General features: G+C 40.8%; 1 protein-coding gene across 1 annotated transcript; it reads left to right on the forward strand.

The window, feature by feature from the left end:
* Positions 1 to 2,721: 2,721 nt before the first annotated feature.
* On the forward strand, positions 2,722 to 10,659 carry LOC149280823 (gastricsin-like). Its single transcript, XM_089500067.1, has 9 exons — positions 2,722 to 2,774; positions 3,319 to 3,460; positions 3,675 to 3,792; positions 4,953 to 5,083; positions 6,109 to 6,308; positions 6,586 to 6,693; positions 8,699 to 8,846; positions 9,061 to 9,159; positions 10,507 to 10,659. The coding sequence occupies exons 1-9, from the start codon at positions 2,722 to 2,724 to the stop codon at positions 10,657 to 10,659; spliced, it is 1,152 nt and encodes a 383-aa protein (XP_089356193.1).
* The last annotated feature ends 12,353 nt before the right edge of the window (positions 10,660 to 23,012 follow it).

Here is a 23,012-nt window from a genome sequence, read left to right on the forward strand (position 1 = left end):
ACAAGAAGGAATTTCTTTGGATATTATTGTTTTGATCATATCATCTAATTTCCTATATAAAACTAAATGAAATATGATGAAAAATAAAAAAAAAACACTTTTTCTCCCTTTTATTTGAAAAATCTTTTACTCATTTATAAAAGCTAATGAAGATACCTGCTAGTATTTTAACTCTTTCAGGATTTTTGGGAAGATACAGTGCTTATTTTAGCACTTAATCTTAATAATAAACTTTTTCATTTATTATTTCTATTATTTGGATTTTTTTTGCTGGAACTGGATGTTTCCCCTGCATAATTATTTTTAAATGTTTACATTTTTTTTTAGCTATTTTTATTTTTTCCATATATTTTTTTAAAATATTTAAAATATTTTACTAATCACATTGTGATTAGAAAGCTGGGCTTAATTGACTTGCATGGTTGAATGCAGTACCTGTATTCAACCTGCAATGGAAGCCAGAGTTGTCAGGACAGTCTGCAGAGACCCTCTTGGACACTTGTTTTATTTATTTTTTTAAGGACGCCACCATCTTGTGAGCGGCAAAATCTTTTGCAGTGGTGGATAGGATGGTCAGCGACACCATTGTTCGATTGTTGATCGCCTCCTAAACTCTTTTAAAAGGGGAGTATACTATACCATATAGTGTATAGCAATCCAGAAACTGAGAGTGGTACAGCTTGTTATAAAGTAGTCCGTATTTTATGAATGTTACTGTAATTATTGAATAACAATTACTGTATGAATATACTATTATGTAATAACCAATAACTATTGAGTGTAAAGTCAACACACTCCTTGTTTTTAGCAATTAGCTGGTTAGCTGGGATGTATATATATATATATGTGTGTTTGTATGAATGGATGTATGTATGGATGGCTTAAGGAGACTACATTTGTATTTAAATAAAAGTCTCTGCATGCCATTTCTGTGAGCATGATAAATCAACTGGCCAAATGTTGTTTAGTTAGGTCAGATCACTTTAACTCCTTTTACACCTAAAATTACTGTAATATATATTTTTTAATATAAATATGCTATCTCGCTCTCTTAGGTGGCCTTTTTTAGGAACAGCTTGTGGAGGTAGCGTTACCTCCACAAGCTGTTCTTAAAAAAAGGGCATTATTTAGTGCTGAGACATGGTACAAAGTTAATAAGAGGAATGGAACACCTTAGTTTTATTTAGCTCAATTGAGCTAAGGTTGAACTTGCTGACATTGGGAAAAAAGACATTTCAGAGGGGATATGATATCATTATACAAATATTTACAGGGACAATTATCAGCTGCTCTCTGGTGACTTGTTTATGAAAAGAAATGTTCAAAGCTCGAGGTCATCCATTCAGTAAAGTTTTTCACTTAAAGCAGAGAAAAGGGTTCTTTAAATAATAATAATAATAATATTAAATTGAATTCACTAACCACAGGCATTGCATCATCAAGTTTAATAGATACCTTTAAACCTTTAAAGTACCAGTTGTCTGGACAGATTTTCTGTGTAGGAGGACATTTTCAACACTAGACTTGTGCATTCAGATTTGGATGAATTTAAATTTTAACAAAATGAATGAAAATGAAGCAGAGGGTTCTGAATTTCAATTTGCATTTTGTAGGCATTTTCCACTCTCACTGTTACTCACGGTCTCTCTCTCACGCAAACTCACGCATCGTGTCAGTGTCTCCCTACCTTCTCCTCTGAGCCCTTCCATGTCCCTGTTTGCTTTTCTGTATTCTTGTTTTTCCTTTTTTTTTCTTGATTTACTTCTCTACACTAATCTCACCATTAACCTGGCCTCCTGAACTGCTTCTGTAACAGAGCAGGGCCTTGGAGCAATCTATGGAGATGACCTCACCCCCAATTGGTGGAATGGGGAGAGGCCTATGGTGCAGGCTGTGGCTCTGCTGTTTTACATAAGTAATTCAAGTGGCCAAAATAATGAAGATGGATTCACAGAGAAAGGAGCACTTCATGATTTTAGGGTTAAAACTACTACTGAACACATAAATAACATAGATAAGTTAGATATTTATTGAAAACCTATTGCCTGAAAGCTTTAAAGACACTCTACTTACCTTTCTAGGTGAACCTACAATCACAAATTGTGGATGAGCAGCCATGCTTTCATCATGGGGTCATGTAACATTGCATTACATGACCCCTTCTACTTTACCGCCAGTGGGCTGGTCCAAGTTAGACTGACCCTTTAGAGAGTCTCAATAATTACCTAAAACAGTTACCACCATCAGTTACAATCTTTATATAAGTATTTTAAACCTTACCTTGCCACATGTATTTTTGCTTTATTGAATTTTTAACCAAATAACTTGAAAATTACACAATTGCAAACAAAGGCAAATTGATCTAGTTGTGTTTCACTTTAACAACTAACCCCAGGCTTTCATATAAAGCAAAAAAAAATGCTTCCTTTTTAACATTTTCTTGGGTTGATTGTCCTAATTGCTACTTTAACCTTACAAGGCTCTTATCTCTTACATACAATCAAAGCTTCTGTGAACAGACTGCCAAGTTTATTTGACATAAAAAAACTATGATAGAAATACCAGAAAGAACATTGTTGACACTGGGGAAGCAAAAAGTGTGGTGTGATTGCAGGATGGTGTGAGCTTATAAATAAACAGAGTTTCTTTGGGTATATAAACCGAGATCATTTATATAATATATTTCAGATTCTGCTAAGAGGTCTGTAGAAAGCTGCAATCATGAAGATTTTAATCTTGCTTGTATGTCTGCAGCTCTCAGAGTCGCTCATAAGGTGAGTATCCACCGCATGATAATAACAAATTACAGATATGTAAAAATTGGAGGGATTGAATGGTCCTAGAAGTCTCTGAACAGCTTCCCATACTCTGTGGGCTTTAAAGACAAATATTAGCAAATCCTGAAATTTGTCTAAAAATGGAGAGTCATTTTCAGGGAAACACGGCAATTATAAAAGACAAATTCATCTTGTACTGGTTATAAATTAAGCCCTAATTAAAAGAGGATCATAGATGGGGCTCAATGAGATTTATTGCCACATCTTAAAGTGAGATATTAGGGGCCCTGTACTTGGTACAAACTGATTACCTGCTGCTCTGTTGATTTTGCTCTGAGCTTCATTTAGAATCCATGTGTACTACTGAAGGAATAAAAGGCAATGCTTTCCTTTTCTTCACTTTATTATAAGTACAATGTGAAGTTTTCCAAAGCTTTGCGTGTACCATTAGTAATCAAGAATAATTTTGGTCCATGGCATCAGAACATTGGTTTATAAAGTAATGGCTACAAAAAAATATTGTACAATAATTTTTTTACAGAGTTCCTCTAACTAAAGGCAAGTCTATCCGGCAAAATATGCGTGAAGCTGGAGTTCTGAACAAGTACATGCAGACACACAAGATTGATCTGTCTGACCGATTTACAGGATATGCTGTCGCTTCCGAATCAATGTATTTTGATGTATGTATTCAGAATATTATTGTCTTACAAATAAAGCATCAATCAGTGCATACTCTTCTAACACTTTTTATCATTTGCTACTTATTCTCACAACCTTCTTTTCCTCCCAATACATGATTTGAAAATGTTAACAATAATACAATGCATGGACTATTTTGAATGTGAGGTATTTTTCATTTTACCTTATAATAAGTACAGCCTTTCCCATATTTAGACTTACTACTATGGACAAATCAGCATTGGAACCCCACCACAGAACTTTCTGGTCTTATTTGACACTGGCTCTTCCAACCTTTGGGTTCCCTCAACCTACTGCCAAAGCACAGCTTGTAGTAAGTACCTGTGATAGGTACCTGTCAACCTGTGATTGGTAGACACCAATGTCTACCAGTCATCAGATGAAATACTACATATGTTGTACATTTTAAAAAGTGTAGGGATTTAAAAATGTTTGATATAAGCATGTTGCTATCCTGAATCTAAGATGAGACCAGGGCCTGATTATGGTTTGAGATTTTAGAGCAAGAAAAAATAGGCACATTAGAAGAGCAGATTGGTTTTAATCGGCTGTCAAATTCTGTTTCTATGCTTATGATATTGACTTAAAGATGACCAAGAACCGACCTGACTATTAACTGGGTTTATGTTTATTCAAGAATAGTTCCAGAAAATGTGTTTTTTCTTGACTGATGTATCCTCGATGTCTGGGCCAGGCCTCCAACTCAAGTTGACTACTCAATAATGACGATCTACTTATAACTTATAATAGACGATCTACTTATTTATTTAACCTAGTCACTGCCACTCAACCTAAACCAAAACAAGGTACATTAACAGGGCAATGACTACCAAAAACTAAACTCCAATAAATAACAAAAATAACAAATAATTAGCATGAATAAATAACAATGACAGAAAAACTCCCGTAAGCTTACCAAGCTATCCAGATCCCACCAACACAGGCAAGGACATGCCGAATGCCCAACCCCGAGGTTCCAAGCTCCACCACGCCGAAACCTTCCACCAGAATACTGCCAAATGCTTCCACCCCTAACTGTGACAAATTTTAACGACCCACCTAAACACTACAAACAAAGAGGGAGGGTGGGACAAACTACACGGAGTAGGGTGACACAAAGAATGGGCCCTAACCTAATGACACCCTAACTTAACCTCCCTTTAGCTCCACCCCAAACCTCAAAAAACGCTGCCAGGCCTAGTCCTACTTAGCATCCCAGTCAAGGCCCACTCTGGCTCCCGGAGGCATCAGTATGTTAAATTGTCGACATTTTTTATACATTATGTTTTGCACCAGTATATGTTTCAAGTCACTCTGATGTGGGCTTGTGAACTCGTCTTGCAGTTTTAATTATGAGACACTTGAGGAAATGACTACTACAATCTTACTTTTATCTACCTTATTTTTATGTATCTATTGGTCTTGCTGGTGACACATATTAAGTCTAACTTATGTCTACCTTATCTATTCTAGCAAACCATCATGTGTTTAATCCAAGCCAGTCCTCCACCTACTCTTCCAATGGCCAGCGCTTTACTATGGGATATGGAGGTGGAAATGTTGCCAGTAGTGTCACTGGTGTGTTTGGCTATGACACTGTGACTGTAAGTTGGGAATGAAGAAGGGGAAAACATATTGCCATGTGGACATAGTCCCTCTACTACACCCTAATACCTAAATATCTATACCAATCAAAAAGTCTAGTTCTGATTAACTTACTGAGCCTTGAATAACATCATATACTTATATGTTTGCTCAAAATACTGTTCTGAAAACTCTTTTCCCCTGTCAATGCCGTACATATACCAACTTTTTTTTCCTTTAAACATTTTCTGAAAACCCATCTGTTCAGAGAACTTGACATCAACCCCCCATATTTTTTACATCACAGGTTCTGGAAGCATATTTTAATCTATGTGAGCCTGATCTATCCCCTTTCCTATCTGAAACAACGCAAAAGAATGTAAATTCACAAGTGCAGGGATTTCCACTTCTAACAATATGTTTATCCGTCTGAAATAGAAAGTACCACATTTGAAATAACATCATATTTACTAAAAAAACATATATCAGTAAAAACAAAGATACAGCCAGCCTTCTTATTCAAATTTTAATTACATGACAGCTTAGAGATTGTATAGGAATCATGCTGTTAGCCAATGTAGAAAGTTATAACATGCTGCCTGTATTGGTTTAGCAACTGCATTGTAGCCTCTGGTTGCTGTTTTTGTTGGCAATGATATTATCACAATTATCAAAATGTAAGAGAGCAATTTAAAAAAAAAATGACAGTTTCCACACAAAGCCTACCCATGCAGCTAGGGAAGTAAAGGAAGTAAACTAAAATAAAATATAATTGTAAATATGTGTTATATAGGTGTAGGAACTGGGATTGGAGACATTGTGATAGCTCAATTTAAATGTTTCCCTCCTTGTAATTGGAATATTCTGTTTAATAATAAAAAGAAGATGACTCCAATAGATTACATCATTTATTTATGTAACCTATGATTAATGTTAGCTGAATTCAAAGATAATATTATTCCAAGTAGAATATAATAGAATATTGAATAAAATGTACTTTAACCTATATCTATTAATATGTATTTTACTATGTTTGTTTTGTTAGATTCAAGGTATTTCTATTACTAATCAAGAGTTTGGTTTGACTATTACTGAACCTAGCTCCAATTTCTACTACTCTCCATTTGATGGAATATTGGGGTTGGCTTATCCTGGCCTGTCTGTAGGAGGAGCTACTACTGTTATGCAGGGAATGTTGCAGGAGAATGTGTTGAATCAGCCTATTTTCAGTGTCTTCTTGGGAAGGTATTACATTATTATTTTTCCTCTTGTTTGTTTTTCTTGGATCCTGTTAGTAGATTGTTTTTCATTTTTATCCTTGTAGTCTGCTTACTTTAACACTTCTAACCCTCATAGTCTTAACTATGGTACTTAATACAGTGTCATCACAGTCTGTGCATGAATGTGAATCTTATTATTTCTTCAAGCTATGGCCTAATAAACTGAATATTCTTCTGTTTTAATGATGATAAAAATTAAATCTGGAACAACATCTTTATACACCATGTATTTTTTTTAACAGCCAATCAGGTGAAGTTATTTTTGGAGGGGTAGACAGCAACCTGTACACTGGACAAATCTACTGGGCTCCTCTCTCACAAGAACTCTATTGGCAGATTCCCCTCCAAGAGTAAGGCCATGCTAAGTATTGAATCCAGAAGACATATTCAGACCGCTAAAACATTTTGCATACTCCAAATGAACTTTTAGTATTATTTAATTAAGTCATCATATATCCTAAACATTGTACTGCTATTTTCTAGCTAGTATCAAAATCTTATTTTTGTACATAAGACTAACTAACCAAACATGTGATATTGCTATTGATTAACAATGCATTGCATACTCAGATTCACTTTGCAAGAAAAAACTATAATAACTACAATCAAGTATAGCATTGTTATTATTATTATTATTATCCTTTATTTATATAGCGCCAACAGTTTACGCAGCGCTTAATACAATACATAAATTCAAGGGATATGACAAGACAAGAATTGACATACTAAGACAAACCGATACATTTGGTGGAGAGAGCCCTGCTTGCAAGCTTACAATCTAGAGGGAAATGGGGTGACAAACATAAGGCATAGAGAAAGGGTGAGAGGTATTGTGGGGGTTGTATCGATGACAAGGAAGTTCTAGCAGCTAAGATGGTATGCTTCTCTGAAGAAGTGGGTTTTTAGATGTTTCTTGAATGTTGGGAGGGAGGGAGAATGCTGAAGGTTCCTTGGGAGAAGATTCCAGAGATATGGGGCAGCTCGAGTGAAATCTTGTAGACGGGAAAAGGAAGAGGTGATGAGTGAGGAGGAGAGCCTTAGCCCATGGGAGGAACGTAGGGATCGAGTAGGAGAGTATTTGCTAATGAGGTCAGAAATGTACGGAGGAGCAGTATTATGGATGGCCTTATATGTCAGTACCAGGATCTTAAATTTAATTCTAAAGGTAATTGGGAGCCAGTGGAGGGTTTCACAGAGGGGGGAAGCAGAAGAGGAGCGACGTGCAAGGAAGATGAGCCTAGCAGCCGCATTAAGGATAGACTGTAGAGGAGAGAGTCGAGACAGTGGAGTGCCAACCAGAAGAGTGTTGCAGTAGTCAAGACGGGAAATGATAAGGGAATGAACCAGGGTTTTTGTGGATTCTTGGGTGAGGAATGGGCGGATACGAGAGATGTTTTTTAGGTGCAAGCGGCAGGATCTGGCGAGGGACTGAATGTGAGGGATGAAGGAGAGGTTTGAGTCAAGGATGACCCCAAGGCATCGGGCCTGGTTAGTAGGAGAGATAGTCGTGTTGTTAATGGTGATAGAGAATTCAGGTAGTGGAGTGGAGATGGAGGGAGGGAAGATAATGAGTTCAGTTTTAGAAAGATTAAGTTTCAGGTAGTGTTGTGACATCCATGAAGAAATAACAGACAAGCAATTGGTAATACGGGACAGGAGAGATGGAGAGAGATCAGGAGAAGACAGGTAGATTTGGGTATCATCTGCATATAGGTGATACTGGAGGCCAAATGAGTTGATTAGTTTGCCAAGAGATGAAGTATAAAGAGAGAACAGCAGAGGGCCAAGGACTGAACCTTGGGGGACACCAACCGAAAGTGGAAGGGGCGATGATGTCTTGCCAGAGAAGTTGACAGAGAAGGAACGGTTAGACAGATATGAGGAGATCCAGGAGAGAGCTGTATCTCGAATGCCTATAGAAGCAAGTGAGTCTAGAAGAAGGTGGTGATCAACAGTATCGAAAGCAGCAGAGAGATCCAGTAGAATTAGAATAGAGTAGTGACCTTTTGCTTTGGCAGAGAGCAAGTCATTGGAGACTTTTGTTAGAGCTGTTTCAGTAGAGTGAAGGGGTTTGAAACCAGACTGTAGAGGGTCAAGGAGGGAATTAGAGGAGAGGAAGTTAATGAGGCGGTTGTACACAATCCGTTCAAGCAGCTTAGTTGACAATTTGATGCCAGACATCCTTTTACCATCACATGTTAGTATTGGTTAGAGATAAAGGAATATGTTATTTTCTTCAAGAAATAATTATATTTACAATTTGCGACTGCAAAATAACATTGAACAGTGGAGTAGAAAACAAAGTGTTCGATTTAGATCAGAGTGTTTCTCATCCAAATCTTCATTAATTTGCAGATTTTCCATTAACGGACAAGCTACTGGTTGGTGTAGCCAAGGCTGTCAAGCCATCGTAGACACTGGAACCACACAGCTCAACATCCCACAACCATACATGGGGCAGCTGCTGCCATACCTTGGCATCCAACAAACTCAAAATGGAGGAGTAAGGAATTAACAACATCAAGAAAAAAATATATATTATAAATGATAGCCAATACACAGTATCATTAGACCCTTTACCTATGAAGAATGCCTGTACATATCTTACAGATGTTTAAGTGATCACTAAATTACTATTATGAAGATAATGCTGATAAGTGTTAGTAGTAATAATAATAAATACATGTATGATATATCACTTTGACTTTCTTTTTCAGTATTATGTCAACTGCAACAATCTCCAGAATATGCCAACTCTCAGCTTTACCATCAATGGAGTGTCCTTACCTCTGCCTCCATCTGCTTACATTATACAGGTATGTAGAGCTGTGCAAAAAGTGAGATTTGTGGAAGTTGAAAACGCCTGTTTTCTGATGCCATAATGCAAGAGGGGAGTCTTTTTCACAATTTTGAGGAAATGGACTGAAGAGGTATATAAAATGTAAGGTAGGCTGGTGAAATACATTAATAATAACAATGGAATCACTGTTCTCCCACATATGTGACAGATATATGTGACTTAACTATAACTTCAAAGCAGTAAACATCCTCATTCTTATATATTTCGATTGATTTCAAACTGGACTCTTTGGAACCTTCTCACAGACTTTTAGAACAGGGAACAATCAGAGGTATCTCATATTCTTAGCAAACATGGTTTATATGCAGTTAATCTAGAGGGTGAAGGTGCATATATTTTTTGAGTAATTTTTACATATTTTGTACATTCATTTCCATATCTTTTCTAAAATTAGTGTTGAAAAATCTACTTTTCAAACAAACTTAGTAAGGCCACTTTGGGTCTCTAGCCCAGCATATTTCAACTTGCATTGAAAAACACCACTTTGTGGTCTGCAACATTCTCTAAGAACAGCGATGATTAAGGGATGCATGGATTTGGCATGTTTTGGGGCAGAATAGCTGATTTTTTAAGACCTTTTTATTTCATTTCTTTATTTTACATATATATATTCTACATATTAGTAAACAGCCTTACATCCTATGTTCCCTGAAGAGCCAACTGAACTGACCAGGGAATATCCTACGTACGTCCTCTGGCATCAAGTGCCAGAATTCTGGGATCTACTATTAAGTCCATCATCATGAAGGGGTTAAAGAGACAAAAAGGCAATTAAAGAGTGATATAATAATAGATTTAAGCAGAATCTGTGTCTGATTCCTCCTACATTAGACCAATAGTCTCAAAGCAGCTGCTCAATCTGTATATGTAATCTCTGCTTTGACACGTGCAGTATTAAATCCATTCTCTGTGTTGTCTGTCAACAAGGATGCATGCCATACAGGAGAAATTAAAGGAAATTTAGACGTGTAGGCGATGACATGTGTGGGGGTAAATTCCTTAAGCACACAAAGCCTTGCTGTTTTCCCACTATAGGGGCACGTTTTTCCTATTATTACATGACAGCAGAAATAAATAGTCGGGTATTAAAGGCACATTAATACATTTAGAATATATTTTTTTTACTTTTTTCACTTGAAATAATTTTATGCATGAACACAGATAAAGTCCACCATTTTCTTTAGGAACACAGAATATATCTGTATATAAATGTGTATTTAGGCTGCAAAGATGTGCTTGGACCTTTTCTAAATATTTTCAAAGATTTTCACTAACGTGATATTTCATGGATTTTGTCTTGCAGGAAAATGGATATTGCTATGCCAACTTCTTGAGCATTAGTCTTCCTGCTCAGAATGGGGACCCCTTGTGGATTCTAGGAGATGTATTTCTTAGGCAATATTATTCCATCTATGACTTTGGAAATAGCCGTGTTGGCTTTGCCTCAGTAGCATAATGTGCTTGCTGTTAACAATGAGTTAATAAAACTGACGACATCACAAGATCTCTGAGTGAGGAAGGAATCATCATACTCTGGGCTTGCTGATTCCTTAATGTCTTTGTAGGGTCACTAATCTTTAAAAAAAATAAAATTTACTACATAATTATGCTATGTGTGTTAGTATTTGTTTGTAAGTGTAAGCATTTTACTGTGTGTATGATAAAGCTTGGGGTCCCCAAACGTAAGTCTCACATGGGCATACCTGGGAACGCTCCGGGTTTGGCCCGGAGAACTCCAGAAGTGGCAATGCTCCAGTTCTCCAGGTCAACACTCGAATCCTCCGGGTCGCGGGGTCTTGACATGCCCCACTCCCAGCCCATTTCCCCTTTAAATGGGGGTGTTTCGCCACCATGTCAGCGGAAACACCCACTGCCAACTCCAGGAACGCCTGTTGACATCAGCGGGAATGCCCAACATGTCAGCAAGAATGCCCCCCGTGTCATCGGGACCACCCACTGGTCACAGTGGGAAGTCCAGGCCGCATCCCGCAAGGGTAGGATCCAGGTAGCCTGAGCACAGAAGTTCTCGCATAGGAGCCCGTGTATTTTTTGTAATGTTACTGTCCTTGAGTGCAATCACAAACATAAGCACGCTTCTGTGATGGGCAGAGTTAGCAAAAACACACATGGAAGATTGGTTTCATTAAAGATTTAAGAAAGGCTTTGCACTACAAATTAAAGAAAAACATCAGTGTAAAACAAGGGTAAGATCATTTAGCATGCATTGAGAAAAAAACATGAGTAGGTGGAACAACACCTTTAACTCATAGTTTTGTACCATTGCAAATTATCCTCTGTTTTCAGTATCACCAATGATAATGATTCCCTATATATCTTAAAAATAACAAGCATGTTAATGGGGTTATGTGAGCAAATTGTTATATGGAATTTTAATTGCTGCATTGAAGTGATCAAAATGTTTATACCATGTTAGCTGTGGAAAAACAGAAGAAACATATAGTTAAAATTATACCATTTATTAACTAACTGAGTTTAATTGCAAGCTTTCAAGATTGTTAGGTCCCTTCCTCAGCAGGGGCATACCTAGAGTATTTGGCACCCGGGGCGGATCCTGTATGTGGCACTTCCCACACACACACACAAAAATAATGTTGACAGGAATATTTATTTCACACATTTTTAACTGTATGTCAGTTGGAAAAAAATTAGAAATCTGGAAAAATAAAATATGAATGAAATTATTTAAATAAATAACATTTACTGAACAGATATAGTACAGCGTAATTCCCACCACAATACACTGAGCCAGACATTGATGGTAGTGCAGCATAACCCCTATAAGTATATACGAAGCAAGACATTGACGTGATAGGCTTCTGCCCCTAAAACAGCCTGCCTGTTCCACCGCTGCCCCTTTAGCAGTCTAACTGTGCCACCACTGCCCCTTTAGCAGCCTACCTGTTACTCACTACCAATTTACTAACTTCATTCATTCATTTAATTACCCACTAGCTAACATTCATTCACCCGTTCACTCTCCCGAACCCCCTTACCTCTCTTACAGACTCCACTGGTCCGGGGCCAGCCATGCATCACCGGGGGGGGGTCATCTATGAGGCCCGACGCCCGCCCACGCACTGTATGAGAAAACTCTATTCCCGCCCACGTTCCTGCTCCCCCAGTGCGGGAAAAGAATTCCCTCATACAGTGCGCGGGTGCCACAGCAGTAAGCTGCGGGCCCGCATTAGGCGACCATCAGGTCACCCCCCTGATGAGTGGCACCTGGGGCGGACCACCACCTCACGCCCCCCTTTAGGCACGCTGCTGGGTCATGTCCTGGGGTGGATGTTCTGAATGCCTCGCTATCATTGATCGCCTCCTAAACTCTTTTAAAATGGGCACCCTGGGGAGGAGCCAGACATGGCCCCTGATGCTGATGTCGAGGCATTCAGCAACACCGTTTAAGCAAAGCAAGCGTTTAATGTCATTGGTTGCTAAGTGACTATTTTTGCGTGACGTGCCTGTAGCGTCATTGGTCATTAAAGGGTTAAATGTTTATGGGAATGTGTACAATAGCCTTTTTTGCATCCCTGTGTAGGTGATATTTGTTTCCATACTGGATCCCTACAAGAATTGATGTTTTTTTTTAGTTGTTTATATTTAGAGTTGACGCATTGAGTTCTCATTTATTAAAAAAAAGAACGTTCAATGATTAAGAATAGGGAATAGGGAAGCTGTTACATCAGATCAGACAGCAGAAAGCCAGCGATGCCGGCTTCTGCTGTCAGGGGAGAGTCCAGGCTGTCAAAGGACAGCTTGATCTCCCGTGCTGCGGCAGGGATGTTTTCTTGACGCTGCAAGAAGGGCTGGACGTACCGGTACGTCCATAGGGGATTGAAGGGGTTAAATGCTTTTTTTTCTTCTGTTTATACTAAGGAAGAGCCAATGACGGAGCCCCTGCTGGCTAATCTTAAGGAACCGTTGCAGCAATCCCATGTTTGCTGGAAAAGCTGTTACATTTCAAACTGCCCGATCGCGCGATGACGTAACACGGAAGTTCATCGGAGGACAGGATATCCCCTGCAAGGCATATTCTGTCCTCCGATGAGGCACAGACGCTGCTATCTCTATGCACGTCTCTGAGGACATGCATAGAGATCACAGTATGATTGGTGCAGGGGGATCGCAGGGAGGGGAGTGAGAAACCATGTCTCTCACCCCCCTCCCGTCCTGAAACAGAGAAGGAGAAAAAAAAAATTATTCATTTAAAAAATAATAATAAAAAAATCATTAAAATAATAATATCAATAATAATAATAAAAATAATAATGTGAGCTAAGTGATGTCATTGTGACATCACTGGCATGTTCAGGAGGTCCCTATATATATATATATAAAAAAAATAAAATAAAAAAATTAAAAAACATATATAAAAAAGATAATAATCATAAAAAAATAAAAAAAACCTTACATCCCATTGCCCTAGCATTGCCCCATCTACCCAGTATAACCCTCCTGCCCCCGTTCACAATCCCCAAACCCGTTAAGCCATAAGCATAAAAATTCTACAAAAAATGTACACCTTATAGTATGCTCCCTGGTGCTGGGAAAGTATGGACAATCTATATAAATTAGGTATTTCTGAAATCAGGACACCTGAATTGATAAACTTGGAGGGTATTTTCCATCACTTTACCTAATTTTGTGAGGATTCAGAGGGAAAATGTAAAAAAAAATTAGGTGTTTTTTTCAAATTTTCACTAGCTTTTACTAACTATGGTATCCAAAGAAAGCTCTATCTCGCCTTGAAAAAACAATATATAGTTTACATGCCGGCACCGAGACCGAACAGGGAGACTCGCCGCAGAGGAGAGAGAGAGGGGCGCCGAGCGGGTACTGACAACTTGGTAAGTGAAAACCACTCGGCACCCTCTCTCTCTCTTTAAAAAAAAAGGGCTTGGGGCTGCAAAGTGTCGGGCCGGCCCTGATTGTTAGTTATTACTAGACTTGCGCATTCGTCTTCGGGCGAACATGAAAACGAGCACGAAGAGGCCGTTTTTTTGTTCATTCCGAAGACACGCCGAAGAGAATACAGTGCCGGCAAAACGTAGGAGAAGACGAAGACTCACAACCACGAAGAATCGAAGATTCTTCGTGATCGTCTTCGTTTTTGCCGCGCAGCCGCCAAAATTTCAAACAGGAGTGAGCTGATCTCGTCTGTCCAATCAGCTCACTCTTGTGACGTCACGCTAAGGGTCTCGTCCAATGCCTGTGCTGCTGTTTTTTGAATTCTGAAGGCGCCTTTATAAGACCAGAGCTTGCCTGAGAGATCCATTCATTTTTCGCTGTGACTGCTTTGGCAACACTGCTGTGCTGCATCCGAGCGTTACAGAGAGAGATTGTTCTGTTCTGTGTGAGACTGGTAAGCCTTAGCCTGCCATTTCTCACAGTGTACTTCATCCTCACTTCAGTGCTACTTAATATAATTAATAATAATAATTTGATTAATTTAATTTTTTTTATTTAATTTGTCATCAACTGTAGTGTAAGTGCTGTTGAGTTGACAGTGCACCCAGTGCCTCAGTGGCACTGGGGTGCCCTTGCCCTGGGCTGGCACTAGTGCCTATTGCCTGTCCTGCTTAAATAAATTAAATAGAATTTATAAATAATAATTTAATAGAATCTATAATTTAATAGTTCATTATTATATATTTGTCAGTCATATATATATATATATTCTATAGTATACTAGTGTAGAGTGTACTGTAGACATTCATCTACTAGTGTCTAATTTAAAATCAGTAATATTAATTAATATAATTAATAATTGAATTCATTATAAAATTATATATATATTTGTCAGTTATAGTTAGTAATAGTATACTAGTGTAGAGTGTACTGTAGACATTCAAGACATCTACTAGTGTCTAATCTAAAATCAGTAATATCAATAATTCTATAATTCTTTCTTGTCTTAATAGTTAATTAAATTAGCTATAAATAAAAGTAATAATATTAAATAATTACTACTAGCGTATAGTTCAGCTAATCTTATTAGTACTGGTGCTGCAGCTCTATAGTTTGTGCTTTGTTTTAGCAACAGCAAGAGACCAAGTCAATTTTTCTTAATTAATCTTTCATTTTATTTCATTTGTTTTGCTCACCTCAGTCCATCAGTGAAGTGAACTTGTTGGGCTAGTGAGTGCAGCCGCATAAGTGCTGTGTTTTTTTTTGATCAGCAAGCAGTGACGTTAACTGTTTTGCAAAGATTTTCTCATTTATTTTACATTTTATTTCAATTTTATTAAAAGTACCCTTAGTGTTTTGCTCACCTCAGTCCATCAGTGAAGTGAACTTGTTGGGCTAGTGAGTGCAGCCAGCAGTGAAGCTAACTGTTTTGCTGTGACATTTTATTTTATTTCTAATTCTTTTCAAGAAAAATTGACTGTGACGAGCTGTACTAAGCAAAGCTTCAAGCTACTAGCTGTAGAACTAAAATAATTCTAATCTTCTTTAATCTTAATCTATAATATATTATAAATAATATATAACAATATAAATTCTAATTCATAATCTATAATATAAGTAATTCTAATTCTAAATTCTAATTCATAATCTATATTCTTCTATCTATAATACATAATATATAAGTAAATTATTTCTAATCTATTAATATTATATAACTTAATATTAATTAATAAATCATATACTGAATCTGATTTAACCTCACTTTAGCTTAGTGGGTTTGAGAGCGTCTGCCTAGAGGTAGACTTATAGTAAGGAAATATAGCTTTAGGCTAGCATAGTAGTAGGCTAAACTCTTAGGCCCGTGTAAATTCAAATTAAAAATAAAATACTGCTAGTTATTAAATAGTTAATCTTGAGTTAATAATTTAAATAACTTTAGCACTTTGGCAGATTGCACACAGCACAGTGCAGTAGTGCATAGTTTTACTTTTTAAGCAGTAGCACTGAAGAGAACTTCCTCTAATTTTTTGTCTTTAATTCGTTTTTCCTTTTTTTTATTTTTATTTTTTTTTATTTTTTTTAAAGTTTTTTAAACACTACACTACACTACACACACAACACAAAATTTGAAATGGATCCTCCTTTTGGGACTAAGGAGGGACAAGCTCCATCTACCACCGCCACCACCAGCACCACCACCAGCACCACCACCAGTTCTAAGATGCAGCCTTTGCGTCAGTCTAGTCGGCCAAGTAGGCCAAGCTCTCGCTTATCATTTGGGGAAGCATTGCTTGAAGGATCATCAAGTAAAGGAAAGGCACCAAAAGCAGGCAGTAGTAGTGCGGCTAGGCCCACAAGCTCTATGGTTTTTTACGGAAAGCCTAAAGCACCAGAAGCACGTTCAAAGTTAAAGGGTAGCACAAGTAGTACCAGCCCAGTGACTAAAAAGAAGTGCCTTTTGCCCCAAGCAGCATCTTCCCCATCCACCAGCAGCATGCAAGGTACCAAGCAGAGCCAAATTAGCAGCAAAAGACTCAGAGGGGTCCCAAACCAAAGCGATCTCATTCCTTTGTAGGGAAAACCACCACCACCACCACCCCCACCTCTACCGCCTCTACCACCACTAGTGCTGTGCCTACTGTTCCCACTGGTACCGCCACGCCATGTCCTCCTAGTACCTCTAGCAAGCCACCAAGTCCTTACAAAATTTTTGTAAAGACAGTTAGAGAGAGGGCTACACATAGTGGAACTCCACCTAGCGAGGTAGCAGAGGAGCCTGAGACTGAGAGGCCAAGTGCAGAGTCTATTCTTCCTGCTCGCACTACTACTAGTCACGAGTCTCACGGCGATATCAGTCTTAGCTCCAGCCTAGCAGGAATTCCATTCGATCTGGCTAATGAAGAGCTAGACTATGAGCCAGAGGAAGTAGAGGAGATGAGTGGTCAGGAATCAGATTCCTCAGGGAGCAGTGTCCAAATGACTAGTGCACAATTTTCCCCTGAGCCTCCACCTTCTCCGCTACGATCATCACCACCACCACCACCACCACCACCAGCAGCAGCAGCAAAACCTAGCAAATCTAAAGCAATTAGCAGTCCCACTATGGCCAGTACTGTTACCACCAGTCCCACCACCACTAGTTCTGCCTCTGTTCATCCACCCCGAGCAGTAGGAGCAGCACCCAAGGCACACTCCAAGGCTATGCGCGCCCCAATTTGGGAGCACTTTGAAAATGTTGAAGAAGGGCGCTATGGAAAGTGCAAACATTGTGGGAAGCTAATAAGCAGAGGGAAAGTGTCTGGCCATTTTACCAGTGCTAGCATGAAGCATCACCTCAGCACTCAACACAACGCTGTGCTATTGGGGAAAGATGCAGAGGGAAAACTTAGTGCAGGCAGCATAGCTGGTGGCCATGGAAAAACCCCAACAGCTTCTTCTTCTGAGCCAATAGCAGCAGCAGCAGCAGCAGCAGCAGCAGCAACTAGTGCTGGCAGCCAGAGACCAAGGCAGGTTGGAGCACTGCATGTCCAGCCCACCCTGGAACAATTTGTGGCATTCCAATCCAAAAGGTCAATGCCCAAACAGCAGGCCAATAAAGTAACGCGAGAAATGTGAAACCAAGTGTCAAAAAGTGAGAATAAAGAAAGAAAGAAAAAGAATTACTTTCCTTTCTTGAGATCGGGTTTTTAGCTGCAGCCCTATATACACTCTCCACGGAATGTAGAAAAAAGGAACACAAATTTGACTTCTGTCTAGGGGCGCTTGCAAACCCACGATCCAGAATAACTCATATAAAAAATGATAAAAAAGGAAAAAGAAAAAATAGTGTAATACAGTAACAAATGTAACTCCGGCACAACGCTTCAATAAATACACTCACAATGTGAATGGATCTTTGGCGCGTGTATCAAAACCACTCCTCGGTATATGTGTTGATTTCTTGGCTCCACGTGTATGTAAGACAAGAGATATCTGATAGGGTGATACCTTTATAATTTGTATGTGCGCTATAAGGTAATGCACTCACATTTAGTTGGAAGATATCAAGCTCGTCTGGTTTGTTGTCCTGGAGTGGAGCCGGTCTCTTGATGAAGTTCCTGGGGAGGCTTTGTTTGGATTCCACGAGAAGATTTCTTCAAAGATCCAGTGTGGGTGTTGATAAAGTGCAAGTGCTATATATAAATAGTGTATGTTCAGTAATTTATGAACTGATATTGTGTGCCATAAATAGATCAAAAAATACCAGGTAGAATAAATAAATAAATAATTTAATCTGGGACCAAGCCCTTACTAAACCCTGGTCGGCAACTACACCATACAGGTGTATACAAAGTTGTCCGAACGGGATAAAAAGTAATGTAAATAATATAAAAAATGTAAATAGAATAAAACAATATGAAAGACGAAATGAAGTCCAAAGTAAAAAAATCCTCAAAGTAAAAAACAATCCTCAACGCGTTTCGCCAGGTAAAAAGGCTTCCTCAGGAGGTATAATAATGACCAAATGGATGGTGTTCATTCTTTTATGCTCCCCCGGATGCGTCGTCTGCGTTTCTTTCGTTCCGTCTGCTTGTGTGTCTGCTCCCGTTACGTCATCGCGTATTCATTCTGCCGCGTGTATGTGTGCGTGCGTGCGTGCGGTGTATCTCGTTTCCGTGTTGTCCCTCGTACTTCGTTCCTTCCAACCCGTATAATGTATCGGGTGTGTGATTTCTATGTGAAATGAGGGATCACGTATCCCGGGAACAAAATAAAGGTTAAAACCATGAATATTACGGCGTTTGTTTTGTTTGGGTCTCGGGGAAGCGGTATGTAAGGGAATTATTCGTGTGTGGGATAATATAGGTTGGTGGAAATAATATATATATGATATGTGACAATATCAGTGAGCATTGGTTAATGGGTTTAAAAGGGTTCAGGAGGAACCCTTGTGTAATGATCACTTATAGAGGAATAAAATAAACATAAACATAAATGAGCATTGGTTAATGGGTTTAAAAAAGGTTCGGAAGGACCCCTTATGTGTCAATCATTTATAAAGGGATAAAATAAACAATTTAAAATTATTAGTGGTTCCATTTCAAGTGTCTATATACATATATATAGAGTGATACAGACGGGAACCCATCGGGAAGACGGAATAAATTAGAGTGGAGAAAAGAGTGTAATCTAGTATATAGAAAATTAAAGTGCCATTAAGATGGAATAGAGAAAAGTGTAATCAAGTGTATAGATTATTAACGTGCATGTATTTTTGAGTGGATCTTCCATGTCCACACCGAAAAGGAGCAATAAAGTAACGCGACTGATTGGTCAGTTCATTGCTGTTGGAGGGGCATCCTTCTCTATGATCGAAGGGGAGCCTTTCAAACAATTGATGGCGGCTGTGGCTCCACAATATACAGTTCCGTCACGTTCCACTTTCAGCAGGAACATTGTCCCCTCATTGTATCGGTCCTGTGTTGCAGCAGTGAAAGAGGAGCTTTCCAAGGCTGCTGGTCAGTCTGTTCATTTCACTACAGATTTGTGGAGTGCACCTAGCGGCCAGCATGCCTTTCTTTCTTTGACAGCACACTGGTGGCAGCCCGGTGTGTCTAAGGAAGCTGCTGCAGCAGGCTACCGATCTTTCCTTCTCCATGCAGAAGTGATGGATGAAAAGCACACTTCCCAAAACATTCTGCATGCGATGAGGAAAATGTTTAGCCTTTGGGTGGGAGCAGAGGCGGGCACCAATGTTGAAGTTGGTTTTGTGGTAACTGACGGAGGTGCCAATATGGTGAAAGCGCTGCGAGATGGTCATATTGTTGGTGTGCGCTGTGCAGCCCACATCATCCATCTTGTAGTGAAGGCAGCAATGTCAGAAGGAACTAATGTGGCAGCAGTAGTTCTGTCCCGCTGCAGAAAGATCGCTGGGCACTTTCACCATAGTGTTAAGGCTAGCCAACTTTTGAGGGAAGAGCAAGAGAGGTCAGGTCTTCCCGTACACTGCCTACGTCAGGATGTCAGTACACGGTGGAACTCCACGTTAGACATGCTGGAGAGGATTTTGGAGCAGCAGAGGGCAATCCATAATCTTGCCTCAGAGCACAATATTGGGATTACCTCTCCATTGAATAGGGAGGATTGGACAGTGATCGCCCAGCTAGTGGCAGTCCTTAAACCATTCAGGGATGCCACAGAAAATTTAAGCTCAAACACTGCCAGTCTGGCCCAGGTAATCCCAGTGTTCTCCCATCTAGGCAGCAAGATGGATGTGTTCCTTGGAAACCGTGAGGCTGTTCAAGGTGGCACTCTACATCCTGACATAGCAGCCATAGTCAGGAAGCTGAAGGATCTGCTAAAAGTACACCTTCGCAAACGAATGGAAGAGAGTCCCGAAATGATGCTAGCGTGCCTTTGCGATCCAAGAATTAAGGGAAAGCTAGCTTTGAAATTTAATGTTCTCAGTAGCTACCGGGAGCAATTGGTCAACAAGGTGCGTGACTGGCAGCGTAAAATGGGAATGCTGTCCGAGGAGGGAGAGGTGCAGGAGGAGGAAGAGATGATGTGGTCTGCTACTCCTAGCAGCAGCATCAGCAGCAGTGCCACAAGCAGCACAACACAGCTGAGTGGAGCAGCTGCGTTTTGGGAAGAGGCACTTGGGAGTATAGTTGGACCATCTGACAGAGCTAGCAGCAGAAAGGAGAGTAGTGCTGCTGAAATGGTCAAACTTTACCTCTGTGAAGTTCCTTCTGCGCCTAATGTTGATCCTCTTAGCTACTGGGATGAAAAGAAGAGTGTGTGGCCTGCACTCTCATGGGTTGCGCAGCAGCTACTATCATGTCCGCCAACCACTGTTCAAAGTGAGCGCGTGTTTTCTATGACTGGAAACATACTGAGTCCACAGCGCTCACGCATGGCACCTCATCTGATGGAGCAGATTGCCTTCCTTAAATTCAATCTGCCCAAGTTGGGTTACCCAGCTCTTAGCTTGGAAAGATAATTTTTTTTATCTGTAATGTTTAAGGTAGTTTCTCCCCCTGGTTGCACGTGTTTGCGGTGTGGCAACGTCTGCTACCTCCGCCGGTGTAGCCAATTTACGCTAGGGCCTAGTGTCTGAGTTCTGGAAGTCTGCTCCCAAACGCCAAGGACTGACAGTCTTTGGATGCTTTGCCCTGGGGTGAAACAGGTGAGCGGGTCGTCAATTGCCCACTCATTCGCCTTTTCCAATGCTGCTGCTGCTGCTGCTGGTGGTGCCAGCGTCTCTTCTCTGCCAGTTCGCTTTCTGGCTAGTGTCATGCCTTAAATGTCCCTAATGGAAAGGGTAGTTTCTCCCCCCCTGGTTGCACTTGCTGCGGTGTGGCAACGCCTGCTACCTCCGCCAATGTAGCCAGCTTACGCTAGGGCGTTGTGTCTGAGTTCTGGAAGTCCGCTCCCAAACGCCAAGGACTGACAGTTTTTGGATGCTTTGCCCTGGGGTGAAACAGGTGAGCGGGTCGTCAATTGCCCACTCATTCGCCTTTTCCAATGCTGCTGCTGCTGCTGCTGCTGGTGGTGGTGCCAGCGTCTCTTCTCTGCCAGTTCGCTTCCTGGCTAGTGTCATGCCTTAAATGTCCCTAATGGAGAGGGTAGTTTCTCTCCCCCTGGTTGCACTTGCTGCGGTGTGGCAACGCCTGCTACCTCCGCCGATGTAGCCAGCTTACGCTAGGGCCTAGTGTCTGAGCTCTGGAAGTCTGCTGCCAAACGTCTAGGACTGACAGTGTTTGGATGCTTTGCTCTGGGGTGGAACAGGTGAGCGGGTCGCCAATTGCCCACTCATTCGCCTTACCCAATTCTGCTGCTGCTGCTGCTGGTGGTGGTGCCAGCGTCTCTTCTCTGCCAGTTCGCTTCCTGGCTAGTGTCATGCCTTAAATGTCCCTAATGGTAAGGGCAGTTTCTCCCCCCTGGCTGCGTCTGTTTGCGGTGTGGCAACGCCTGCTACCTCCGCCGGAGTGGCCAGCTTACGCTAGGGCCTAGTGTCTGAGCTCTGGAAGTCTGCTGCCAAACGTCTAGGACTGACAGTGTTTGGGTGCTTTGCCCTGGGGTGAAACAGGTGAGTGGGTCGCCAATTGCCCACTCATTCGCCTTTCCCAATTCTGCTGCTGCTGCTGCTGCTGGTGGTGGTGCCAGCGTCTCTTCGATGCCAGTTCGCTTCCTGGCTAGTGTCATGCCTCAAATGTCCCTAATGGTAAGGGCAGTTTCTCCCCCCTGGCTGCCTCTGTCTGCGGTGTGGCAACGCCTGCTACCTCCGCCGGAGTGGCCAGCTTACGCTAGGGCCTTGTGTCTGAGCTCTGGAAGTCCGCTGCCAAACGTCTAGGACTGACAGTGTTTGGGTGCTTTGCCCTGGGGTGAAACAGGTGAGTGGGTCGCCAATTGCCCACTCATTCGCCTTTCCCATTTTTCAATGCTGCTGCTGGTGGTGGTGGTGCCAGCATCTCTTCTCTGCCAGTTCGCTTCCTGGCTAGAGTCATGCCCAAAATGTCCCTAGTGGTAAGGGCAGTTTCTCCCCTCTGGCTGCGTCTGTTTGCGGTGTGGCAACGCCTGCTACCTCCGCCGGAGTGGCCAGCTTACGCTAGGGCCTTGTGTCTGAGCTCTGGAAGTCCGCTGCCAAACGTCTAGGACTGACAGTGTTTGGGTGCTTTGTCCTGGGGTGAAACAGGTGAGTGGGTCGCCAATTGCCCACTCATTCGCCTTTCCCATTTTTCAATGCTGCTGCTGGTGGTGGTGGTGCCAGCATCTCTTCTCTGCCAGTTCGCTTCCTGGCTAGAGTCATGCCCAAAATGTCCCTAGTGGTAAGGGCAGTTTCTCCCCTCTGGCTGCGTCTGTTTGCGGTGTGGCAACGCCTGCTACCTCCGCCGGAGT

This window comes from Sceloporus occidentalis, unplaced genomic scaffold, assembly GCF_023333645.1.
Source record: "Sceloporus occidentalis isolate IW3139 unplaced genomic scaffold, rSceOcc1.0.p SCAF_146, whole genome shotgun sequence".
Taxonomy (NCBI): domain Eukaryota; kingdom Metazoa; phylum Chordata; class Lepidosauria; order Squamata; family Phrynosomatidae; genus Sceloporus; species Sceloporus occidentalis.